Source organism: Pteronotus mesoamericanus, unplaced genomic scaffold (assembly GCF_021234165.1).
Source record: "Pteronotus mesoamericanus isolate MK-2021 breed Mesoamerican mustached bat unplaced genomic scaffold, CSHL_Meso_final contig_438, whole genome shotgun sequence".
Classification (NCBI taxonomy): Eukaryota; Metazoa; Chordata; class Mammalia; order Chiroptera; family Mormoopidae; genus Pteronotus; species Pteronotus mesoamericanus.
Genome location: NW_026555165.1, coordinates 897,882 through 923,893, shown reverse-complemented (window position 1 = coordinate 923,893; position 26,012 = coordinate 897,882). Strand labels below are relative to the sequence as shown.

Sequence of the window (26,012 nt, the reverse complement as noted above, 5' to 3'; positions counted from 1 at the left end):
GTCTTAATCAGGCTTTACCGACAGGGTGTACACTGATTCACAGTACAATGCGTACTGCCTACCGTGTGCCACGGAGCAGGTAGAGGAAAAGGGACAGTCTGAGATCAAATTTGGTAACCATGGAATTGACGGGGTCAGTAGGACATGAGAAGATGGCAAAAGCTTGCAACACACGGGCATTTTAGCCTTTCTAGAAAACACAGTCCATTCCTTGCTCCTGGATGCAGGACCAATTTTCAGTCAACTAAATATTGGTAAGGACCACAAAAGTGGACCTGCTCCCAGGACAGTCCTGGAGAGCATAGTAGGTTTCAGTAACATGACAAGTGAAGTGAAGGAGAGCTGGTGGCCCACACCGGACCCGGAGCCCACCTCAGGCAAGCCTGGGAGAGAAGGTGGCTCGGCAGCAGGGGAAGCCACTCTCCTGGTTGTATGTGCCGAGTGTGACAGCGGGTGTGACAGACTCAGTTGTAGCACATGCTTCTTTTGTTTTGTTTTGTTTTTGAAGACATAGTTTTGTTTTGTTTTGTTTTTGAAGACATAGTAGAACCCTGAAGAAAAAACTCAGTAGTGATGAATGGAGAGCAGTAGGTTGGTCCTAAGTTTTTGGAACCTGGAATCCATGGCTTCGAGGAGGGCGTGGCACATGGGAGGTGAACGTCCTTCCATCTCAGCCAAATCAAGGAGTCTTGAATATTTTGGAATCTGAATGTTCTTCAGACTTTTCAGCAACTTCTGTCTGAAGGCAGAGGGTCTCTCACGAGAAGGGATGATCTGTACTAGGTTACAGAAAGTCGGGGGATGTCCCCAGAGATTCCGCTTGGTCATCTTGTCCTGATACCAGAGGCCTCAAAGACAGTGGCACTTTCCTGTCTGGCTTGGACGGCCTCCTGGATAAGTCACCTGCCAGAGTGGAGACAGTGCTGGCGGGCAACACCGGAGAGTCAAATTAAACCTCGCTCCCACCACACACCCGCTCATAAAATCCTCGCCATCTGATGGCAAAAGGCAGTGAGCAATTGAGAAGGTAACCAAGTCATCCCTGGTTGTCTGGGACTTCCTCGGTTTACCACCGAAACGCCCTCATTCTGGGAAGCCTATCAGTCCTGGGAAAACCAGCTGGTTGGTCAGCCTAGTTACAGAGGATGGTAGCCTGGATTTAGCAACTCAATATTTTCACCTTGACAGTTTGGGTTTGGGCTATTTCATCAGAAATACAAGCTATTTGAAGATGAAGTCACTCGAAAAGGTGCTAACCACTGATGCTAACCACCAATCCTTGGTCTCAATAATGACGATTTTTGAGTCTTTCATCTTTTGAGAAACCTCTTACAATTTTGGAAGTTTCCAGGTAAACGTGCTCCGAAGGTCTGGTGCCTTTACAGCACGTGCATCAGAGCGCCACAGGCCCTCTCATCAGTCGTTGATGGCTCACCGCAGCATCTACGGAAATGTTTGCACAGTTCTTAAAGTGGGTAAAATCAGATCAATGGCATTAAGACTCTTGGCAATTACAAGTTTATCCTGCGAAAAGGACAATGCTATAGTGTTCAGCCAAGGAGGAAAAAAATCTAAATCTCATCTGGAATGTCTTTGGGAGCAAGAGGGAATTAAGAGGAATTTAAGTCCAAGATAATGAAATCCTTTTCGACTTTAACTCACTATAAGAAAGCTGTGTTGGCTCCAAATTTCTATGTAGGAGGGGCCTAGGGGCGGCGATCTGCAGAAGGGAGTACGTGAAGCTGCGTTGGCATGGCGTTTTATTTAAGACTGAGAAAACAATGACTGTCCCCAGGCAAGTCCTCGGACTCGCTTCCCCATGGGCGCTGCCACCACAGGAGGCGGCGGGAAGGGCAGGGCGGGGTGCAGAGCACACACACCTGGCCGTACAGGGCGCCATCGGAGACCCGACCCAGCGCTTTCCCGCAGAGCGCTCCCAGGGACTGACTGCATCCATGTCCTTCGTACACTCGGGCAAAAGCAGGGAGTCTTACCCACCTGTGACAAACGCAGTGTTCTCCCAGGCTTCTATTTGGGGTAGGTAAAAGCAAAGTGAGTATTTACTGTCAGGAAGTAAACACACAGGACAGCGATAGAGAAGGAACTGGTACTGTTTGAGAGGAAAACCCAAAGTCAGTTTGCTCGCTCTGCATTATCTGGAATCGTTAGGAAGCACAGTTGTGCAGAAACCAGTTTAAAAAGTGCCTTTGGAACATTGCTGCAATGAAAAAGTTTGAAAAAAACAATCCTTTTATAATACCTCCCAACAACGGAGTTTCAGAGAAGTGGACCTTCAAATGTCCGTTAACCAAGAAAAATGGGGGACTCCTAGCAGGAAACTAACCATGGGAACTAACTGTGATGAGCTCAGCATTTCGGTCGGACTCTTGCTTGGGATCTGTACTCTGGTGAGTGAAGAGAGGCACGGGGAGAACCACCGAGGATGCAGCCATTGCGACCCACGGAAAGGGCAAGGGCAAGGGCGCGGGGCTGCTGCCATTCTCCTAGGAAGGAATGCTCAGCGAGGGCACTGGGGCACAGGAGTCAACTGCTCTTCCTGGCCTGCTGTTGCCAAAGCAGCCTCCCCGCCAGGTTTCAGGCCTCTCTCCGAGGCGCGGAGAACAATCGCACCCAGTTCTTATTAAGACAGGTGGCAGCTAGTTGCCAAAGAAAGCCAGTGTACGTCTCCGGGGAAGAAAGGGCCCCCAGGCGTGGGGCTGTGGCTTGCATCACACTGCTTCCCATCTTTGGACCCCGCAGGGGCTCCCGGGTGTCTCAGTGAGGACACCCCAGCTACCCACCTCTAGGCTTGTGGGGCAGCCAAGCCCTCCACCACGCGCCTCCTAAATGCCTGTGGCTTTAGCTGCACCATTACCCACGCTGGTGGGCCTGGCTTCCCACAGGGAAGGTTTGTGTTTTACCTGAAGGCTTCCAGAAATGGGTGCCTGCTGCCTCCCTGCTTTGCATGGAAACTTCAGCTGGGATAAAGGGAAGGGCAGAGGCTGCAAACTGCTTTTATGCATCTACCTGGGGTTGTCCTGACTTAATATAAGACAAAAAGAAACCAATCCATCTTTTTTCAGAGACAGGGTAGTGACTTCCCAATAAACAAAACTCCATCAGAGCTAAAGGCACCCCGACTCCCTGGAGTGCCCAGCAGCACTGCTTGCATGGGCTGGGGACAGTGTGGTTTCCTTTACCAGGGCACACATGGCATTTGCCAAAACGGGGACTCCCTCACCTCTGTCTATGGTAAATAAGACGCAGACAGAATGGGGTTATACTTAGGATTTGGAAGCTCTAGGGATCCTCTTCTGCCTCATCAAGAGTGTGGCTCTTGCCCTGGCTGGTGTGGCTTGGTGGATTGAACACCAGCTTGCAAACAAAAGGGTCGCCAGTTTGGTTCCCAGTCAGGGCACATGCCTGGGTTACGGACCAGGTGCCCAGTAGGGCTGCGCGAGAGGCCACCACACATCGATGTTTCTCTCCCTCTCTTTCTCCCTCCCTTCCCCAAGGTCAAGGGAAGCTTCTCAGAACTCATGCTATTTAAGATTGCTTACAGGATAAGGAGTATTTTGGGGAGAGAAGGGAAGAGCAGATTTGGGGGTGGCCGGGGGCTACGGGGCTGGCACTTCATGGGCAGAGGCAGAACGCCACAGCCGGCAAGACAGGACAGCTAGGCGGGGGCGACGCTGCAGTGCCCTGGGAGCTGGACTGCTCGAGAAAGCCAGCTGAGGGGGGATGGTGGCAGGTGACTGGGTCAGAGGTGACTCAGGACACTCCTATTAAAAGCCCATGGGAACGGTAGTGACCCAGTGAATACATAGCAAAAGCCCTGAGATATACTGAAGGTCTCTGCATTTTACTACATTTACATGACAGCTCAAAAAAATGAATATGCATTACATTTTTTATGCAGAAAACAATGGAGACTCGTGTTGTCATCTATTGTCTCATAATTCTAAACTGAACTTTTAGCCTGCGAGTTTCACTGAAAGCAAACACTTCTTGAGAACAAAAAAAATGAATCACTAGGTAAATATTGGTCTGTTGCTAAGTGAGCCAAAAACATATCACCCCCACCTAAGCAGAGTTTTCCTCAAGACATTAAAAATTTCATTTCTAATACATGGTCAGACAGATTACCTTAAAACAGATTTAAAAACTGACTTGAATGCTGAAAGGGAAACACCTCCTGTTCTCCTGTTTACAGTGTTCACCTTTCAGCAGCTCCTTTTCCATCCCCTAACAGCAAGAGGAAGTGTCCTGACCCCGCATGAAAGTCATAATAACCGGCTGCTTTCGGGCACAGGGCTGCCGCGGAGCGCCGGCAGCCTGCTGTAAATCACTCAGCTGCGCGTTCTAGCCCAGTGGCTGGTGAAGGCTGCAGACAGGCTTCCTCTAGGGAAAAAACCTTCCAAGTCCCATTAGAAACACTGTTACTCATAAAAGACATGTTTCCTGCCCTCAGCTTCAGACATCCGGGAGGCTGCGACAGAAATGCAAGAACACGGACAGTGGCTTCCGACAGAAGGGTTAAAAGAGCAGCAGGGCCGTTAGGGAGCTGGGAGGCTCCTCCGGCCAGGCCAGGCCGGCTAGGCTCTCGGCTCTCGGCAGGCGGCCCCTACTGCCCTCGCCTCCACCTGGCTTCCCTCCCCCGCCCTCTGAGGACAGTCTCTGCCCGACTCCCCGCACGCACGTGAGAAGAGAACCAAGTCTAGAGTCACAAACTTGGGTTCACATTCCCTCTCCACTCCTCTCAGTATCCCCATCCTTAAAATGAAAAGAAAAATGAATCCAACTTCAAGACTGTTAAGAGGGTTAAAAGGCGTAAATGCCTATGAGGGATACTTAACCAATACAAAATGCAGTCATATGGAACACAGAATAATGTGAAGACATCTTGGTGATATGCTCCATGAACGCAGGATACCAGTATTCCTAAAATTAGCATCTCAATAAAAAAATAGGAGGTCAGTGAAAAGATGGAGGGAAAAACGCATCCTTTGCCCTTTAGTCAGTTGTCACGTTCAAGCCAGAGAGCTTGGGTGTCGGGAATGCGGCTTCTGCGCTCCTGTTTCAACCTGCTCCGAGGGGGCCGGACCGTCAGCCAAAGGGCAGGTCTTGGGAAAACACTGTTTCCGGGGAACCTGCCCCTTCACACCCACCTTACGGCTACGTAGTTGCGGCTGACCTCCCACCTCTGTCACTCAGGCCTCGCCAGGAGGGAGCAGCTGGTTGACGTCAGGGCTGGTGGAATGCTGGAAGGGGTGGGGACAGGGCCGTAAGGGCGAGGAGGCTCTGTGACGCACCCCATACCAGCACGGGGTGGGGCCACCCCTGCAGAGGGCATGTGGCACCAGGCCAGCCCCTTAGGCTCATAGGGACAGTGTGCCACGGAGGGTAAAGGCAAGGGAAACCATTAAACTTAATGTCTCTGGGTTATTTTTTTTTAAAGGAAAACAAGATTAAAAAAAAAAAACACCCTGCCATAATCAGCTTTTCCTTTCCCCTTTGAGCTATTAGTATGGAATCAGAGCTCCTGTGAAGCCAGTCCAGGACTTCCTCTAATTACTCAGGAACCAGTGCGGAGTGGGGACTTACAATCCTCTCTGTATAAACTTACAGGGTTTTTAACACCTTGCTTTCCAAAAGCTCCAAAACTGAGACGGCTGAGTTCCCAGCGGGAACTGGGGGTCCTGCTGCAGGATCCCACTCAGCCTGAAAGCGGGGGCAAATGTTACTTTCCAGACCAGAGAATTATCTCCATTAATTTTTTTTTTTCAATTTAACCTTTATTGTATTTTTTTCATTACCATTTAGTCCCCTAAGCCCCTCTCCATCCAGCACCTACAGTGTAGCTGTAATTCCAGATTGGTCCTGGGAGGAGGCTAGTGTGGCTTCCACTTACTCCTCCCGGACCTGGGCTCCTCCTCCATGAACTTCCGGGTATTCACTCGGCGTCATGTATTGAAAAAACTGCTGGACAGTTTGAAAAGCATGCAGAGTCTGTGCACCCGCTTTGGGAGGAGATCTGCCCCTACAAACACAGCTCTATGAGAACAACATGTCCGTGACTAACAGCTGGCGTGGAGCCCCTGGATCAAAACCCCTCAGGAGGGGCAGTTACCAGGCCACTATGGTGACCTTACGCTGTGATGGCACTCGAGCATCAGGCAACACGACCCAGTTTCACATCTCTCTCAACTTAAGAGTAGCTTTTAGGCCACGGCATCACTGTTACAACTTGAGGAAACTGCACCCGAACGTACAAACACCCAAAGCCCACAGTGGCTCTGTGCCCTTGGCTAACAGCGCAAAAAAATGAATCAGACAGGCAAACGAGGCGAGCAAGAACCCAAGCTCTGAGGCACGTCTGTTGCAAATTTGTCTGCTCCTAGCAGAGTCATTGACTCAGTGTCACCACCCCCAGTAGAGGAGGGGAGAGATGCTATCAGGACAGAGGGAAAAGCTTCTGCTAATACCCACGGAGTATCGGAAACTCCACTGAGCGTGGGTCACCTGCTGAGGGGGCACAGTGCGCACAGACCGCTCCCCGGGCAGCTTCCGCCTGATAGGGCACCCCTGGCAGAATGGAATAAGCTTGAAGAGGCACAGAGTGAAGCAGCAGTGAGGAGAAAGGAGGAAGTCAGACCCAGGAGAACACGGGCCGTGCCATGCATGAGGCTTGGCTGGAGCCCTGAAGGAAGACACCGTTACTCAGAAGAAGAACGTTTAACCACGCATCTCTTGAACAGTCTGTGTGACATGAAAGGCACCCCTCACAGGCAGGGTTTCCTCTCTCAGAAGCTATGCTCACCCGAAACACAGACCTTGACTTCTGCAGGGACACCTGGTTCACTGGGAATGAAGGCGATCTGTTTGAGTGGACCCTCTGAGCTAATGCCAGTCCATTTTTCAACACGAGGGATGAAGAGTACCTGACTCATAAATTTGCATTTTTGCTTTTTATTTTGGGTCAGGATAGTTTTTCTGTCCTAGCAAAAGAACTGTCAACAGAGCGTTTAATCAAGGGCTAGCATATGGACCAAGTTTTCTGTATCGACCTAAAAACAACTAGTGTTTTCTGCAAAGTCCTTGTCCTGAGTGATGATTCCAGGCAACCAAGATCGGATTCTGTCTCCTGCCCTCCAGGATTCAAACACAGACCTCTGTGTAGACTGTGGCTATTTTAACAGCCATGACGCTGTTTTACATGGTAACCTTGACAACACAACGTGAGAAGGTTCTTCTCTGAACACCACCCCAGCCAAACAGCTTGGCAGGCGGGCATACCATGGGCAAGGGCTACTCACTCTTTGGTCAGGAGCGGACAGGACTTGAGCAGAAAGCGGGAGAGCCCGGAGTCCTGGAAGTAGAGGTCAGGCGGGGCCGTGGGGCTCTTCAGATTCAAGCAGCGGACGATCACGTATAGCACGGCGGCCACCGCGGCCAGCTTCACCCCGTCAAACACAGCCGGCAGCTCGGGCGTCTCCAGCATGGCGTTCATCTTGGTCTGGGGAGCAGAGCACGGGTCTAGCTTTTAGAGCTCAGCGGGGAGGGGTGGGGCCCAGATTCTATGAGACAAAGCCAGTGATAACATGTCCTATCCAGATGTGTCCACAGGGCCCACCCAGGTGGACTGCCATCAGCACTTTACAGCCACCAATGGACTGGCAACAATCCAAATCACAAACAGTCCTGAACACTGATAAGCTGGGTAGGGTATTGCTGCTGTATTTAAAGCTAATGAAGGCTGGGGCGGGTGGCGGGTGGCGGCTGGGTGAGGCCTGGCCTGAGCGTCTCTGCTTCTCACCATGAAGGAGCTGTCGGCGCGCCGGTGACCTGGCACAGCGCTCTGCCTGGAGCTGTGTCACTGTGTTATGATGCCATCTTTCAGCAACCTGGCTACTGGCGTCCCCAGTAGGAGAGTGGGACGCCCAAGGACCCCAGCACAGATGACGGCTACGGTGGCCTTTGGTTTAAGAAAAGCCCCCCTCGGAGCCCACAGAAGGCAGGTCCCTGTGCTCGCTCCAGGGCTGGCTTTGATGGGCGCCTTTCTCATTACCACAGGCTCCTCCTGCTGGTGGGCCGTGCCAGCAAAGTGCAGCACGCCTGGCCAATCCTGGACTGGTCATCGCCACCCCGGTGTTCTTGCCAGGATTTTGGCACATGTGCATCCCCTACTCTGCCTCCCAAAGCTCCCAGGGTTACTCCTATGATGACATTCCAGCATCGATGACCAGCACCCACCTCAGCCCTGAGGAGCAGAGTAAGATGGGACTGAGCTCACCTTTGAGATACTGAGCAGGAACTATGGTGAAGGCCTAAGGAATTCTGCAGGTTGCGGATGTGTAACAAAACAATAGCCAGGTTTTACGGGTCCATCCTAAAGACCTGTACTGAGCTTACAACTAGTAATTAGGGCAAGGTCTCTTTTTCATGTCCTGGCCCTGACAAAAAGCTGACAAGTTTTTCTGCATAAACCTATTATCATGGGAGGACAGAGCAATGTTAATTGCATGGAAAAACAAGAGGTTATTCTGTAGTGGAAAGTGTTGCTGCCACCCCCTTTAAAAAAAAAATAAAGTAAATCAATAAGTAAATAAATCTAAGGAACCCTTCTAAGCTAAGCCAGTTGGAAAGTGCTGAGAGCAGGATCCTGCAGAGGACGAGGGACAGAGGTCCAGGCAGAGAGGACGAGTGGGGCTGCGGGCCACCCCTGACGTTCGTGGGCAGCCCCGGGGCCTCTCTGCGGCCCGCGCCCTCAGCAGGCACAGCAGGTGCCTGTGAAGGTCCCTGGGTGCGGCCTGGGACACAGGTGTGACATGGGGTGGCCATGGCCCCCAGGTATGGCTGTACTGCCTGCTGGCTCCTCCCCTCTATTTTTAGAGCAGGATGAGACAAAGCCACTGGTGCCACCTGCTCCTCAGGACATGGGTGTCAAGTTCGGATCCAGCCCAGGACCCAGGGACTCTTGCTCCTGGCGGTTTTGGGTAGTGTGAGCTCGGCCCATTTTTCCCCCAACTAGTCCAAAAATAGGCTAAAAGCGGACCAGGGAGTAAGGAAATTGTGTGCGCCTATCTGGCTTTTCCCAGGCTCTCCTAATATTTTATCTTTTGAGGTAGCTCTACCTCATAAATGAGACACACACACAACACACCTCCCACCACATAAAACCAAAAATCAACAGCAACAAAAGCGACAAAAATTCAGTCTCTTCCTTGCTGCTCAGCAGAAAAACAGAACATCAGCTGTCACCTTAAAAATTAGGGAAACCACAAGCTAACAAAAAAGGAGAAAATGGGACTCTCACAGCCAAGGTAGCTATGGCAACAGCTTCCCCGGGAATGGCTTCAAGTAGCCTCTGCTAAAGACAGTCAGCCCGAGAACTTGGGTGGCCAACAGCGTAGACAGACCCGGCAGGACAAAACACTCTCCCAAAGACACGTCTGGGGCACGACAGAAAGAACTCTCTTGAGACCCAGGGCAGGTCAGAGGGGATGCAGACACCCTTATCTAACTAACGTCACGGGGACTTTGGCAAACACGGGACCTAACCACACTGCGGCTGACCTCTGGCAAAGACTCCCGACTCAGTGGGGAAGCCAACCAAAGATCACAGCTCCTTAACTCACCTTCCACCGTCAGGGCAAGAAAATAATTTTTAAAAATTTATCCAACATAATTTCACATCCAAGCTAGATCTCAAAATATACGTTCAGCTACAACCACCTTTGAACATTTAAGAGCTGACTCTAATTGGTCCTTAAAACTCAACCTCCAGGGACACGTCCCCCTAAAGACTAGCTATTTATAAATCACTAAAACAAGGAATCTTAACTTGGGGTCTGTGGGTCTCCGAAAGCAGGGGTCCCCACCAACGGTCTGTGGCCTATTAAGGACCGGGCCGCACAGCAGGAGGTGAGCTTGAAGGTAATGTTCTTGAATCATCCTGAAACCATCTCCCCCAACCCCAGTCCATGGAAAAACTGTCTTCCATGAAACCGGTCCCTGGGGCCAAGTAGGTTGGGGACCGCTGCTCTAAAGGATCCTAGGGCCCAGGAATGCTATGGAAGTCTGTGTAATGCACCCTTTTCCAGAGACGGAGGGTTTGCAGAGACAATCAGTTCTCCAAGGGGTCATGGCCTAAAAAGTCCACAGCACTGCGTTCAAAGATGCTCCATGGGTTCGACCTGTGGCCCTGGCTGGCCCCTCCCCTCAGCAGAGCCCTGGCACCTGGTGCAGTCAAGCCAACGAGAAACAAACATCACAGATGACACCGTTCATTAACATGGATTTTTAAGTCTAGCAAGGGACGAGCTAAACATAAGGACTAGCAGGAGCTCCACATTTCTGTGACGTGACACTGGTGACACGGAACCGGAACAGGTGCTCTTTCCAGCCCCCGGTGCTGGGAAGAGAACACAGGACAGCAGCGGGTGGCTTTACCAATTTCCCTGTTGGACTACAGCAGACTTAGCAAATAATAATGAATAAATAAAATAGGCCCCTCCCTCCCCGCTTTCACACACTACTGAGGAACAGGAGGGAGGTGGAAGAAGTAAAATAAGCGTCTGGGCAATGCCTACCTGTGTCCTTTGTTCCTCTCTACTGGAAATATTAACTGTCCTTGAAAGGTTGTACAGCTGGGCCGGTCAGCTCAGATCTCTTATTCAGATTTACCTAAAAGCTGAAAAGATTGGTGACAAGAAAGAAGCAGTTTAATGGAAATACAAGCACAGTTTACGTTTCTCTGCATTTCAAGTCCTTAGGGAAAAAGATGATTTCCGTAACTAACATGTGAGCCACACTCATGGCCGTTTGAACCAACCTGCCGGGGGAAGCCTTTGTCAACCCACAGACGAGCGTGGTCTCTCTGATTTCCAGGACAGGTTATCTACTGTGCTCAGAACTCTGGCTACAGCAAACTCACCCTGCTTTTACCCTTTATCTTGTAATATAATCTTCAGAAACGCCCGACAGGTATTTCTCTGTGTACAACAGCACTTAATGAGGCTTTAGGTCAAGACAGCAGTTGGGTGACTCATTCTTTCTCTTACAAACATCCATCAAGGACAGGAAAAATATGAGCTGAGAAAAGTAAAAGGGCACAGACAGGCTCAAAGCACGGTGACAGAAACAGGACGGGACTGCAAGTGATGGCTGGGGAGCTGCACGGCCTGCAGCGTCCGGGTCCAGGCTGGGGCAGGAGGCTGGCTGTGGAGAGGCGCCAGGAGCTGCAAGCGCTCCCCTGAGGTGGGGAGCCAGCGCCGGACCCACTGTGCTTAAGATCCACGGCTTCCACACCAGTGGAGGAAACAAATAAGAGAATGGTTTTTATGTAACACAATCTGTGTGCCAACCTGTTCTTCATACTTTACATACAGTAATGCATCAAACCCTTACGCACCCTATGAGGTAGCTACCATTAGTATCTGCATTTTGCAGGCAAGGAAACTGAGGCATAGGAAACTTGCATAATTTGGCCAAGGTCACACAGCTAGGAGGCAGAGAAGCCAGGACTCACATCTGGCTCCAGAGACCCTCATCTTAACTCAGCTGCGCCACCTGAAAGCGGGGGGGGGGGGGGGTGGAAGGGGGGAGGGAGAGAGGAGCAAGATGGAAAATGGGTGGTGCACAAAACCCAGAAGAGATGCCAGAGGCTGCCCTACATCACGAAGCTGTGGAACAGTTAGGCTTGGGCTCCAGTCCCGCATTCTCCGAGGCCACCACCCCAGAAGGATTTAAACAGAGAATGAGAGCCAGCTGAAGGGGAGGCTCAACCTTTGGAGCAGTCTTGCTCAACTGCAACTTTTTATTATTTCTTTGTATTCTGAGACAGATGAGTCACAGGGGACCAGGGTTTGTTGAAGGGGAGACCAAAGAGCAAAGTCTCCAGCCGCATCAGAAGCCACTGGACCTCCCCAGGGCTTCACCATCGCCTGAAAAACAAGGGACGGGTCCAAAACTGGTAGCCCACGGGATGGCATTGCATTTGGCTGGCATTTTTAAAATTTAAATTTATTAGCTGTCAAGTTATAAATGCTGGAAGATTCTGGGGTGATAAAAATCTGGATTCCTGGCTTCTTTTTGGGGAAATAAAAAAGACCACAATGAATGCAGCTGAGTGCCATTCAGCGGCCCCGATTAGACAGGGCACGCTCTCTCCAGGGACCCGCGGCCCCACTGCTTGCTGTGGGGGTCCTCAACACTGACCCCTGGCCTCTAGCCACCTGTGGGATCTGAATGCTTCCTGCAGGCATCTGAACACACAATTGTGGCAGAAATCTACCTAAGGCCCCTTCTAGCCCTGGATAAGATAGAATGGATTGAGTACTCAAGACATACACTGTCAGTGTATAAATAAAAGACCAAGTTATGGAAAAGGCTCGTGGAAAGGCAGGGTGACAAATGATGTAGTACCTTCTACTCACTGAGATTTACATTGTTTGTTTACAACTAAACTCATTCCACAAATTGTTTGCGATCACTTCAACAAAACACTGCGGAGATATGCAATGAGCAGGGGAAGACTCAGAAACGTGGCAGTCTGCTGACTGCTTCCCCAAACGAAGTCTCTCCTCCTTCCTTGTAATGAAAACCTGGAACACGTGCCTTGTTGGAAAACAAAAACAAAAAAAACGACTCCGGACCCCAGCGTCCTCTGTAGGGCGGTGGGTCCTGAGTCCAGGGGACTGAACTCTGGCCACCTTGGAGGGGCTGGCCCGCCTTCTGGGGAGGCGCCCTCAGGGCAGGGAGTGAGCTGGCCTGCAGCCCGGCCGCAGCCGGGGAGGCAGACAACGGGCTGCAACTCCAACAGTCATCTTGGGCCATGCGGTGACTTTGAGGTTGCTCTCAGAGCCACATTAAAAGGACAGCAGAGCAGAAAGACAGGAGTTTGGGGTCCCTGATGGTGTCTGGAGCCACCATATCAGACCCAGACCATCAGGCTCAGGTTTCCTTTTACGTGAGATAATAAGCCCTTGCATGTTCCAGCTGCTGTTATTTCTAGACACCTTTAGTCTGCAGTTTCTAATGACACAGAAGGAAATACTATATACCCAAGTCTCTGTGGATGCTCCAACTGCTGGGTTATTAGATTATAGGCAACTTTTCCAAAATTCCTAATGACTAAAAATATTTTTGTTATTAGAAAAAAGCTTTAAAATGGCAACTAGAAAAATTTAAAAAATTAAGAAACTCTGAACAAGGAAAATACCTATGTCAACATACACAATTATCTATGCCAGTATGCCTAGAATGCCTCTGAGGTTTCGAATGGCAAGGGAAAGAGGGAAGCCCAATCAGACCCACAGTTCTCCAAAAAGGAAGGAGAGCTAACTTGCGCAGGGGATCTCAGTGAGGTGCAGTAAAGCATCTGGGAAATGCTGGACTCTCAACTCCCTGGAGCCTCGGGCGTGGCGGACTACCCAGAGCACTGGAATGCGGCCCAAAGACACACGCCATGCCCCCAGGGAGGTTAATGAATGCATAGAGTGTGATAATTGCCTGAGGTTATCTGTTAACTTAGGAGGTCACTGGTTTCACTATTAATTTTCTGTAAAAAAAGGGACCCTGTCCTGGGAGGGGTGTGGGTTCTTCACAACCCACCGGCCACCCCAGGGCAGCTGCCTCGCTCGCTCGTGGGATGGAAGTTTCTCTTATCAAAGCTCTTATGAATCTGAATGTGGCTACCTGTCAATTCTTAGGAATCGATCCTGAGTTTAGTTTCGGGGCTTTCTCCCAATGTGTGTACTGTGCTCTAGCCCCAGCAAGCATGACAGATACTCAGGAAGCAGGGCTTTTCAGCTGTGGAATACAAAAAAAATCTGTGAGACTTTATATAAGGGGACCGAGAGTGATGTGACAAGCAGGATCCTCCTACAACTTTTTTTAATAGCAAAATGCAATAGTAAGTTTACTGAACCCTTGAAAATGGCAAGTGTTTAAAACAGAATTCAATTCAGTGAAGGCAATCCTAGGAGAGGTCTGTAACTATGGTCCAAATATCCAGCCTTGATCCATGGCTTGAACCTGAAGTCCAGAGAAGCAGGGCAGTTCTACCCCATGTCTCTAAGGTCACAGCCCTTGATCTTCAGTGGGTTTAAGGAACTGACGACCTACTGTGTGCCCAGCACTAAACTAAGCATTGCATGGGACTGCAATTAGGTAGAATTCTCATTTTAACCGGGGAGAAGTTTCTGTTAAGGCAATATATGTTTGAAACTTGGGGACACAAATAATTGGTCCAGGAAACAATTAACGGCAGGAGGACTTACAGAGCAGCTAGACCTAAAACTGGGCCTTAGGATTTAGAAGTGTGTATAAGTGTGAGAATGTGTATGTGTGTCTGTCAGAGATATGTGTGTATATATATGTATTAAGTGAATAATTAACTGGCAATTTTAGAACAAAACTCTTGAAGTTAATTTTATCTTGCTGCATTTTACTTTATGTTGTTCTGTCTTTCCAAGTTCAACCTGCTGCTACATATTAATATTCTGAATTTTCTCCAGACATAAACTTAGCTTTCATTGCACTCTTTTGTATACCCTTCTCTTTTCCAGGCAGGTGAAATCCAGTGAAAATGAACATCACACAGTCAAGGTAGGGAAGTCGCCCAGAATGGCTGGAGGGCCGGGTACGCGGAAGATGGGAAGACGTACCCCCCCACCCCCACCCCCTTCCTACCCGATCCGTCCTTCCTCACACCGCAGCCCTACACCTCGCCTGCTGCCCTCCCAGTCATTTTATGACTGGGGTTTAGATGCGGTAAATCGTAGTTAAAATTCCATCTGTAGTCTCTACATTAACAAAGAAACCCAAGGTGCTGCCAAACACCCAACAGTAAAGGAGCCTTCAGTGCCGCCCTCGGCCTTGAAGACATGCTGGCCTGGCGCTTCTCCCAGCGCGAGGACCTGGGCTTCTCTTTCCAGGCCATGGGCATTTTTTAAGACGGAGGCACAGGTGCAGGGAGAGACGGCCACTGCGCTGGGACAGGCTCTCATCTAGGTGTTCTCAGACCTGGGTCTCAGCGCCGGCTGTGCTCCTTCCTAGCCAGTGACCTTGCACAAGTCACTTAACCTTTCTGGGCCCTAAAGACCTCATCTGTAAAATGAGAGGGTTAGATTAGAAGTAGATAATACCAAAGGTCTCTTTCAGCTCAAAATTTCTGAGATTCTAGGGATAGAATTGCAGTCCTTGGCAAAAGAGCACAGCAAAGACTCTAAGCTCTGTAACAGAAGACAGCCATTTCCCAGTCTACTTCGGGGACCACTGAACAGCACGACTCATAAGACCTATAACCCTCGGGGCCTTTGTTCTTCCCTCAAGTAAGTTAAACTGTGATATATTTTCAGCTGGACCATTAATGACAATAATTCCATCATCATATTCATTCCACCTGCACGGGCAAGTGATGACTGTAGCCTTGGAATAGTACTGTCCCCTGACAATCCAAAACTTACTGCGAAGAGAGACCTCAAACACAGAAAACTCATTATCTCGTGCAGTGAATACTGTCCCCCTAAAATTCATGTGCACATGGAGCCTGTGAACATGACCATACTTGGAAAGAGAGTCATTGAAGCTGTAATCAATGTAAGGTGGGTTCATGCTGATTAGAGCGGCTCTAATACCACGACCACTGTCCTTATACAGACAGGGAAATTGGACATCGGCAGAGACACACTGAGAAGGAAGATGAACGTGGCGACTGGAGTGATGCGTCTCTAAGCCAAGGAGCCATCAGAAGTTAGGAGACAGGCCCAGAGCTGACTTCCTCTCACAGCCCTCAAGAAGGAACCACCTCGATCGCGGCCCCTGGACTCCGTAGCTAGGAGAGCATGCGCCCACCTCTCATGACTCAGCAGTTTCACACCCCTGTCCTTTAGAGGCTGAGGAAACCTGCCACATCTTTTCACAAGGTCCCCTGTTACTCAGCAAGCTCCACCCAACAGAGACCATAATCAGCTAACAACACACAATGCTCCCAGGCTGCTTGTTAACACGAGTGTTCTGCGCACAAATATTTATTGGCTTGGTTCTTTTGCCTCTGTGATTCAATTGTCAAAACCATCTCTTCCTCTCCTGCCATCAGTAGGTGAGGGAGCCCAGAGATGGAGACATCTTGGGGAAGGGGGCCTCTCTTCCTTGGAACCCAAAGGACCAAACAAACTAATAGGTCGCATGGCAAATACTTCTCAAGAAAACACAAATCAAAACACAAACTCCTAAAGAATTTTTCTCTTCCCCCCTAACCAGTGTGGCTCAGTGGACTGGGAGTCGTCCCGTAAACCCAAAGGTCGCCTGTTCCGTTTTCAGTCAGGGCACATGCCTGGTTTGCGGGCTAGGCCCCCTGGTTGGGGACGTGAGGCCATGAATGGATGTTTCTCCTGCACATCGATGTTTCTCTCCCTCTCTCTAAAATAAATAAATACATAAATACATACATACATACATACTTAAAAAAATAATTTCTCTCTTCTAATTCCAACCTGCTTGAAAATGTGGGTTTTGTTTAGGTTCAGACCCTGGAGTGAGAAAGCCCAGTGTCAAATCCTGGCCTATCAGCCACAGTGCTCATCCTTGGGCAAGCTGCTTAACTCTTCTGGGCCTCGTGTGGACATGTTAGTACACAGAGTATTTTTTAAAAATCCTTGGAATACTAAGGGCCCCAGAATATGAGTGATACTATCAGCACTATTAAACTCCCCCTCATTCTGCCTTAGTAAACGCCCCAATCCAATAATTAGAAATCACGACAAAAGATACTCTTTCCTCACAGACACAGGCCTCACCAGCAACGAAATAACTAGCTGATTCACTGCCCGGGGCCTCCTCTGACGAGTGTAAAATTAATCCCAGGACACACTCTTGGTTGTTGTAACATGGGACTGTGATAGACTTAATAAATCACAGAGTAATAAGCATCTATCATCAAGTTCCATGAACAGTTTTAAGGTGTGTCCTGTGTCAGTGCTACAAAGGGTCCTGGCCATGCACAGTCCAGACCGCCCTCCTGACACCCCCCACCCCCTGCCGTCTCCTGCTCAGGGGCCCCCCTCCCCACAGAAAAGTCGCCCCCTCATCTGCACCTCCATCCTGCAGGTAACTCCACTCCTGCCCACGCCACATGCAAAGCCGGTGAGCCTCACACAGAGCCACTGGCTCACTTTACAGTAGTTCTTCCTCTCCCAGGGACACGTCCCTGAGGCAGGCGTGTGTCCTGGGAGGGGAGGTAGAGCCACCAGGGGAGATTGTTTCATCAGAAATGAGGGAAATGCGTCACCCTAATTGGGAAAGTGATAGCATTTCCCCAAGCTTGTGTAAGCTGGGAGCACTCTCATGGATAATGCAGTGGTTTATAAATGAAGAGGACAGGCCCCCCAAAAGCACGTCAATACCAGTGGGAGGGGGTGTTTTGCAAAACGAAGCTCCCTTTCTGACATTCCCCCACACTCCCTGTGGGTACCAAAGGGATCAGGTTCATTCTAAGCTCTGCTGGGGCTGTGGAAAAAGCACAATACAGGTCATCCATAAAGTAATTAGAACACAATGCAAATCCACGCATACTTAAGTGCAAGATCCTGAAGGACCACCTATAAATACTAGAGGAATTCAAACAAAGGAGGCAGAAGGAAGCAGGAGGTGGTCTCAGGAGGCTGGGGAGCCACGGGAAGACATGGAACAGAAGAGGAGCTGAGAAGGAGGGGGGCGCAGGCATCAGGTGGCCTCACGGGCTGGGCCGCGGCCCCGGAATGCTGGTCAGCTAGGAGACTGGCAGAAGGACAAGAGGGACAGGTTTGGGAGCAGTGGGAGTGACTCACTGTGGAACAAAGCTTCAGGGCTTCACTTACAAGGGGAATCCCAGAGGCCAGCCTGAGAGAGGGAGCCACAAGCGCATGTGAGCTGGGCTGGCCAGCTGCGGGGCTGACGCTGACGTGTGGCCTGGGGTGCAAGCAGGTGTCACCGGACCCATGGGATGCTGGACAGGCACTGCCCGCTTTACCACTGGAACATCACTGCCAGCCCTCGATGGCAGCCAGAGTTTTGTACAACCTGCTGCACTGTGTAGGAACCTTCATTGGGTGGCCCATCCCCTCCCAGCCCTAAAAATCATACCATCTCCCACCTTCGTATTTTGCAAAGACCCTTTGATACCCACAGAACGTGAAAGTCTCATGTCTACATAAAAGCGACGAGTCACGTCCCTTTCATCTCTGTTGGGGATTCTGGTCTATACCCGCCTAATTCCATCCTCATGTGTGAATTCTACACAAGTTTAAATTTATGGCCTTGAGCACCCAGTGGGCACTCTGAAGATATTTATCACTGGAGTCTGTGGGAGAGGCCTAACGCACCACCACGGTGACCCCCTGAGCGGAGCGCTCTCACAGGGAGGTCACTGCGCCCGGCTGAGCGGAGAGGGCCGGGCCTTCACGAGCACCTGCCGCACTGCTATAGACAGTGAGACAAGGCTCAGTGTGGCCTGGGCTGTCCGCAGCTTTGGGGTATTTTAGAGAGTATCTCAAAGCTGAGGCAAATAATAATCCAGCCAAATGAAAGCTTTCCATTCCCTATCGCTTGCAGAAACTACTGCCCAATGCCATATTTCTTTTTCCCTTTTCTTTGTTTGTTCAAAGCACCTCTTACTAGGTTCAAAGAATCATAAATCTACTTCAGCAACGGCTCACAAATAAAGAGAATTCAAAGCAAAAACAAGCTGTATGAGGTGGCAGAAGGAAGAAAAGGTCCCCAAAGTGAAAGTAGACAGGATTTACCAGTTGGCTTCTGGCATTAAGAAAAATACTGAAATGCCCTCGGCAGACTCACGCTTTCTGCTGGCCACTCCAAGACATCCCATGCAACCAAACTGTCTATGGTATATTTCCCATCTGACATGACCTTATATGATCCAGAAAATACAAATTTGATTACAACTAATCCTCGGCTAACCTAGACTGAGATGCCTGTGTTGCTATGACATAGGAATCCTTTTTAACATCCAAGGAAAATGGAGAAATTCTTTCTCAAATACCCGTGGTATCTGAAACAGGTTTGTGGAAATAGGTCAGAACAACTGGTGTCACGAAGATCCCTGCTTCACGGAGACACTTCCTGTGGGCGTGCACTGCTGCCAGGGCGTGAGGCGCTCACCACAGGGTGAATAAACTCACAGGCTTTGGGGAAGGGCAGATCTGGCCTGGACTGCAGCTCTGCCATTTACTAGTTGTGTGACTTTGGGCAAATTTAAGCTCTTTGCACTTCAGTTTCTTTACTTGCTAAGTGAAAATAATGAGTGTCCTGCTATTTTAATAAAAATTACAAACACAGACACTAGGCAGTGGTGTGCTCCCCGGGGAGCGCAAAGGAGGGGTCTGCTTCACCCAGCACAAGGCTGGAGGACCCTGGCCCGGAGCTGACAGCCGGGGTCGGCAGGCCTCCGCAGTCCCGCCCCGGACCTGCCTGTGCGAGGCTGCTGCCAGCCCAGCTGGACCTTCTTTGAGAGGGGACGAGTGGATCGCGCACATACACATTCTCGTCCCCATTCCAGACCATTAGCTTCTCTATCAAGCACCCAGAAAAAAAAATTAAGTTTGTGAACCACAGGTGCAGAGATCCATTAATGTTCTCTGGCTGATGCTAACAGGTTACTATGCTTTTTAAAATGGCAGAGCAGAACTAGATGATAGTAAAAAATTTCTATTTCTGTAACTCTACAGTTTATCAAATGTTTTGACTTAAATATATGACCTCCGCTACTCCTCAAACATATCACGAAATGCACTGGTGTGGACAGTGAAGACCAATCACAGAATTTACTGTTTACAAAGTACATCCTCAGACATTACCTCATTTGCTGCTCACCACAACTCTGTGAGTTATTATGAATGCCGGCAAGGAAATCGAGGCCGCAGAACCCTCCCTGTGCCAGGCCCCGGGGAAGGCTCCAGGAGGCCAGAGGTGAGGCACCTTCCACCGTAGGGGCCCTCACAGGGCTGACTAAACACCACATGTCAACTTCCATTAATGCAACCTTTTTATCAATGTAAGTATGTTCTGTTTAGAAGGCTGCTCTTTATTCTGGGCACTGACCTTCCCTCATTTTGGGTGTTAAAATACCATTTCTTAAACGATGGCAATAATAGCAGATAGGGCTTTCTTTTCTTATGTGAAAAAAAGATTAACATTTGGCAATTCTATGTTGGACTTCCTGATTTGTTATTTACTGCTCTCATTGACATGACTAAGTAAACAACACACAAATAGGGTTGGTACAGTGACTGGACACAAATGGGGCCATTTTTCCAAGCTTCTGTCTCTTTTATACGCCCGAGAGACTGGACCAAGTGTCACTGATAAGACTCCCACCGCCTGTAATGCTACATAACACGGTATCTGCGGTACAGCTGACTGATACCGTGGACGCCCAGCACTGGGCACAGACCAGGTGCTCACGACTCTACATTAGACCGGCTGACTAATATCTTAAAGATTCAATTTGATTTCAAGGTGACTCAATTAGACTCAAAGGTAAGTAAACGTGGATTAAGGCACATTAAAGAGAAAAAAAAGCAAGATCTGGGAGACACAGAAACCATAAGAAAATGCTGGCATCAGTACGGTCATACAAACCCTAAGTGCAGTCATAGGGAATTCAAATGTGAAGAACTCGGAACTCTCTTCTTAGAGTCATTAGTGGCGCAAGCCGAGCAAGGCCACGTCAGGTTCAGACCTAGGAAGTCGTCAAGTGATCTGGAGAACTCGGTAAACACCCCTAGGGAAAGCAACAGAAATTCTACCCCCAAAGGCCGGCTTGGGAAAGATGGTTCCCAGAAGCACAGGTGTAAGAGCCGGTTTTCCTGGAGTGGGAGGAAAGGAAGGGTGGGGCATCCACCAAGGCGTCCCGGGCAGGGAGTCCCACAGTGAAGGGCAGGCTCCAGAGGGCAAGGGCACACAGAGACCACCTGGGTGCAGGTCACAGGAAGAGGCAGAGAGAGGCTGACACGTGTGTCAGGAAGGTCGGAGCATTCTCTGGAGACCAGAGAAAACACAGCAGGCTTTCCCCGGCAATTCCAGCACAGAAGGCCAGGGGAAGGGCCCAAGGTCCAGGGTCCCCCAGTCCCCAGCGTTTCCCACTCTCCCACCACAGGGTGACCTTTAGGAGAAGCCCTCCCCACCTTCCCAGCCTCTTTCCGAGCTCAGAGCTGCAGGATGTAGAGAAGAAAAGTATTTGCCCCCAGATATCCATAAAATGCTGGAGGATCTCCATTGAAACCTGCTGCGCAAATGAGACTGGTTCTTAGCATCCTTAGGAACAATGACGACAACAACAAAAATGGGTATTTAAAAAAGGCAGCCATTATAAAAAGTGATGCAGAAGATCCTTCCATACTGCCAAGAAACATTAAGTGAAGAAAAAGCCGGGTTCCCAATAGTTAGCTACCATGTGTATAAAAGGGAAGGGGTATTCACAATGAATTTGCTAACACATGTAGGAAATGCCCTGGCTGTGTGTGGCACATCTGTAGAGGATGAGAAAATCAGTAACACTGTTGTCTCTAAGGAACAAAAAACTAGGTGGCAGGACTGGGTGGACAGAGACATAGTAACCGTCTAACCTTTTGTGCTTTTCCAATGTTTCCTTTCATGGAAATGTATTACCTATTTAAAATTTACTTTTGAATGAAAAACATTAAACATCTTTAATATGTGAAATACAAACAAAATAGTCTTTATGCAGCAAACCAAACACACTTGTCACTCTGGACAGCTGTGCTCCTGGCACACACCAGACGCTCGGTTTGCTGAACTTAATGGACCTCCACTTAGCGAGAACAAAAGAAAATTAGAAACGAGGCAAAGCCAAGGGCCTCGATGTTCCACTTCTCTAACGAGCTCTTTACCTGTGTGCTGCTTGACTGCAAGAGACCAGAGAATGGGTCCTTGTGCAGCAAGGCCTCCACCTGCCGGGGCCGGGACACAGGCTCCCAGGGCAACAACAGGTCTGGTGGCCCATCCACACCAGCCATTTTGTATACAGAAAAGGTTTAATACCAAAACACGATGCCCTGGAACCAAGACAACAAAAACAAACGTGCAGATAGGAAAATGACTGCATACTGTGCTAGAAGTCAGGATATTGTAAGCAGTAGGTTGTAGCAAGGCTCTGTCACACAGAGCTCCGTTAATACTGGAAGTCTGTCTTTGCTACGGCTTTTCAAAGAGCCAGGCTTTAAGCAGAAAATAAGACAGGCTCTGACCCTGTCTTCCATACGACCAAAGAAATGTTACGTGTTCAGGACAAGGGCAGTGGGGAGCCCTATACTCCTTGTGCGCACTGCCAGAGATACCAGGAGGAAGGTACGAGTAAAGGATTAAAAAATAACAGTAAATGAGAAGGCTTTTCAGCAGGATGTTATGAGAAAAGAGAGCGAGACAGGGAGAAGGGGACCCGTTATTAACACACAAACAATGGAAATAAAGCAACTATTCTAAGATGGCCGAGCTCTAGAAAGCCCTAACCAAAAAAAACCAAAACTCAGAATCAACTCTTAATTAAGTAGGTGCCAATCGATGAACAGTGATAATCTTTGGTTTATTCTAGAAAACATGAAAAAACAAAGGTGACTGGATCCCTGCAAGAAGGAAAGGTGATGGGCATATCTCCTAATTAAAAGGGAGTTGGCTGGCAAACAGAGTGGGCAGTTCCCAAAACTGCGGAGGTGATAAAGGAAATGAAGGTGAAAGCGAAAAGGAGAGAGAGAACTTCCCCAACTCAAACGAGAGGAAGACCGTTGTTCCATGGCGCCTGCCATCTGGTTTATTTCAAGCTCAAGAAATGAACAGGAAAAAAATGCAGAAAAAACAGTGAACAGGCTGGATCACCAGCAAGAGTCAGTCACACGCTTGTGTTTCTGCCGGGCAAGGCCGGCGCTGCTGGGGCTCCCCCGCTCGAATGACTAAGTAACCGGCTTAAATGCATTTGACACATGATCCCTGAACTTCCGAAAAGCACTTAATACAGTGGCTCATGAAATCTTAATCTAAAAATGTTCATCCATTTATAATCAAGCTGTATCACACTGACAACTGGGAAGGAGGGCCGAGCAGAGGGAAGAGATATTTGAAAGAATGCGTGGAAATTGGTATCATCCGGGACTATCACTTTGAGAGATTCCTCTACCCCACTTCTTAAAAGAGAATAAAACAGATCTGTAGTCTAAAAAGAGTGCAATTACAAGGAGAGGGCTAACAGAGAAAAATGAATGCCCTGATTCAATAAAAGACAGAAAAATAAATAAAATGGAACGTGACTTGGAGAACCCCACAGACGTCTGTGCTGCAATAAAATCTGAATATGTTTAATGAATTGTAGGGAGGCAGCCAGGGGGAAAAAATAAGCTCTGACAGAAAATATTGGGGGGTTAGATATAAAGAAAAACTGTATAAAAGGACAATAGGACATCATATTTAACAAATCTATAGAGGTTTTGTGTGCCAAACACCATTCAAGCACTTCAGAGAGAGCACCTCATGCACTCCTCAAAACCACCTGGTAAGAAGCACTATTGTTCCTCTTTTATGAGTGAGCAATCAGAGGCAGGGAGAGGTTAAATAACTTGCCCATGGTTACAGCTAGAAAGAAGCAGGGCTAGGGTTCAAATCCAGACACTATGGCACCAAAACCTATGCTCCTGACCTCTCTGGACTCCCCTAGAATTTAAACACACCAAGACTGAGATAACTAGGCCAGGAGCGAAACACAAGTCATTAACTTGATAGATCCAGGATCAACATATCATCCTTTACTCATGGCTCTGTGAGGACCAGTCAGCCCTGTGACCTCCCCAGGAGCTAGTTTCTTCTGGAATGCCACAGTCCATGCCGCATATGGACTGATCAGCTTTTGGAGTGGTTATTCAAAGGTTAATTCATCCTCAAACAGGCAGCAAGTGGTGTTTAAAGTTCCCTGCCTCTTGACCTTCAGAAGATTATTACGTCCTCTATGTTCAGGCAAATGACAGAGAGTGGTCAAGTGGTACTGCATGGTTTCTCTTTTGGACTTAATGTGGTTGTAACAAAATGGCCCTCAGAAAGCTCTGGACACAGAGCACATTTACTCTGCCAAACCTACAGCTTCCCCAGGCCCCTCTCATGAGCCCGTTCTTGGAACCCCAGCCAAATCTGGTTAACGGAATGTAGGTGAAACTGGCAGGCTGAATGAGGGGAAGTGGAAGACTAAGAGGGACAGTCCACATTTCAAAATAAGGAGTTCCCCAGTGGTTAAATAAACCTTATCTTCTTGGTATAGCCCGTTCTCTTTTCTAACACCCACTCTTGAGAGTTGAGACTACATAATCCATTATGGGTGAATGCAACATCCACTTCCAAACTAAGGTACCATAAGTATCCTCAAACTAGGCATTAAAGGTCACCCAGAATGTGCCTGTGAGTGGAGAAAGGCCTTACAGGTGGGTCATGCAGCCCTCCCCCGGGAGTCCTTTCTAAGCATCCTTGAAAGGTGGCTGTAATCTGGCCTCTGCCCAAACAAGGTCGAGGAGCTGGACAGCTCTCCTTGTGGGGAACAGGAAGGGCCTAGAACAGTGCCTGGAGCAAAGAGCTCAGTAAGTGCGCCTCCAAGTAGGTCAAAAGCTGCCTTCCTACAACTTCAACTCCTCGGTCCTGGAGCCCAGAAATGCAGAGGACCCTCGGATATGCGGGGCTATCATCAGGCCCCATGGCCCTCTTCTTCCAGGTGCGGATCCCAGACCGCCACTACCAAGCCTGGGCCAGCAGACCTCCTGCCCAGAGGTCCCAAGAGTGCGCACAGACGGAGGGATGACCGGCAGATTGGCCACAGTCCCACAGATCCCCAACCTGGGTACCTGGGGCAGGAGGGGACAAAGGACTTTCAGGAACTCGTATTCCGAACGCTGCGGTTCAGGCTGCCCCCTCCCCGCCACTTTGCAAATCAGCCCTCCGGACCCCCGACAGCACCAGGTGACAGGCCCCGAGGATCCCCGGGCGCGAGCGATGGGCCGAGCCACGATGAGGACCGAGGGGTTCAGGGGCTTGGCCCGACGGATCCGGGGCACGATCCCGGCTTAGTGGAGCTCGCTCGGCCGTGGCTTTACCTGTGCGTGGTGGACTACAGAGGCCCAGCTCACCCCGAGTCGGGTTCCCGCAGCTCCTCGGCTGCCGGCGGCGCTCATGGAAATGTAGCCGGAACCCCGGCCAGTGCAGCTCCCGCGGCTACCGGCCCCGCCTAAGCAACTGCTGCCACGCCCCTGACTACCGCTTCTGCCACGCCCCTAACCACGGGATCCCGCCTGTTCATTGGGTAGCCCGGCCGCTGCTCTTCAAGCCCCGGACGCTCGGCGCACCCAGCGGGTAACCCATTGGTCGGAGGAGCTGCTCCTCAGCGCAGAGGCGGAGCCTTAGCGAAGACAATTGGTTACTTTTGACGTCTTTGGCCCGTAGGCCAAGGCCTTATTGGATAAGGCCTGTCCGGGGGCCGGGAAAAGAAGGAGGACTAAGAGATGGGCCGAGTTTGCTGTTGTTGGGGGCGGATGCCGAGAGAGAGAAGCTATTGAGATCTCTAGCTGGTTTGAGGGGGCGGTGTAAGGTCTGGTGTCATCTGGGCTGGGAGCAAGGAGGCCCTCTGAAGCTCACCTGGGGGATCTGATGGCTGCAGGCCGAACGACCGACTCGCTGTAGCCCAGGACACCGGGGATGGAATTAGAGGTCCAGCCTGGGGAGAGAAGAGGGAGGAAAGTGAGTGACCAAACCACAAGGATAGGAAAGGATGTAGAGACAGCCCTTCCTGCTGGGAAGCTAGGAGAGTGGTGGGGACATGACAGGCACTGTGGACCTCAGCTAATCGTTCCACTGTCCTTTCAGCCTTTTAGACTTTGCTGTCAGACCTCGAATTGAGCCCTCTGTTGGCGCACACAGGCTCCATGGCCTTCAGCAAGTCACTTTAACCTTTGAGCATGCACCCTGGT

At 49.8% G+C, this 26,012-nt stretch overlaps 1 protein-coding gene across 1 annotated transcript in view; it reads right to left on the bottom strand.

Annotated features, from left to right (window-relative positions):
- Positions 1-25,243, bottom strand: part of ABHD2 (abhydrolase domain containing 2, acylglycerol lipase) — a 62,283-nt gene extending 37,040 nt beyond the window's left edge. The window contains exons 1-3 of the mRNA XM_054577583.1: positions 25,143-25,243; positions 10,593-10,693; positions 7,317-7,516 (exon numbers count right to left, since the gene is read on the bottom strand). Coding sequence (XP_054433558.1) covers positions 7,317-7,510 — 194 coding nt within the window. The 5' untranslated portion in view covers positions 7,511-7,516; positions 10,593-10,693; positions 25,143-25,243. The remainder of the gene's footprint in view (positions 1-7,316; positions 7,517-10,592; positions 10,694-25,142) is intronic.
- Positions 25,244-26,012: the final 769 nt, after the last annotated feature.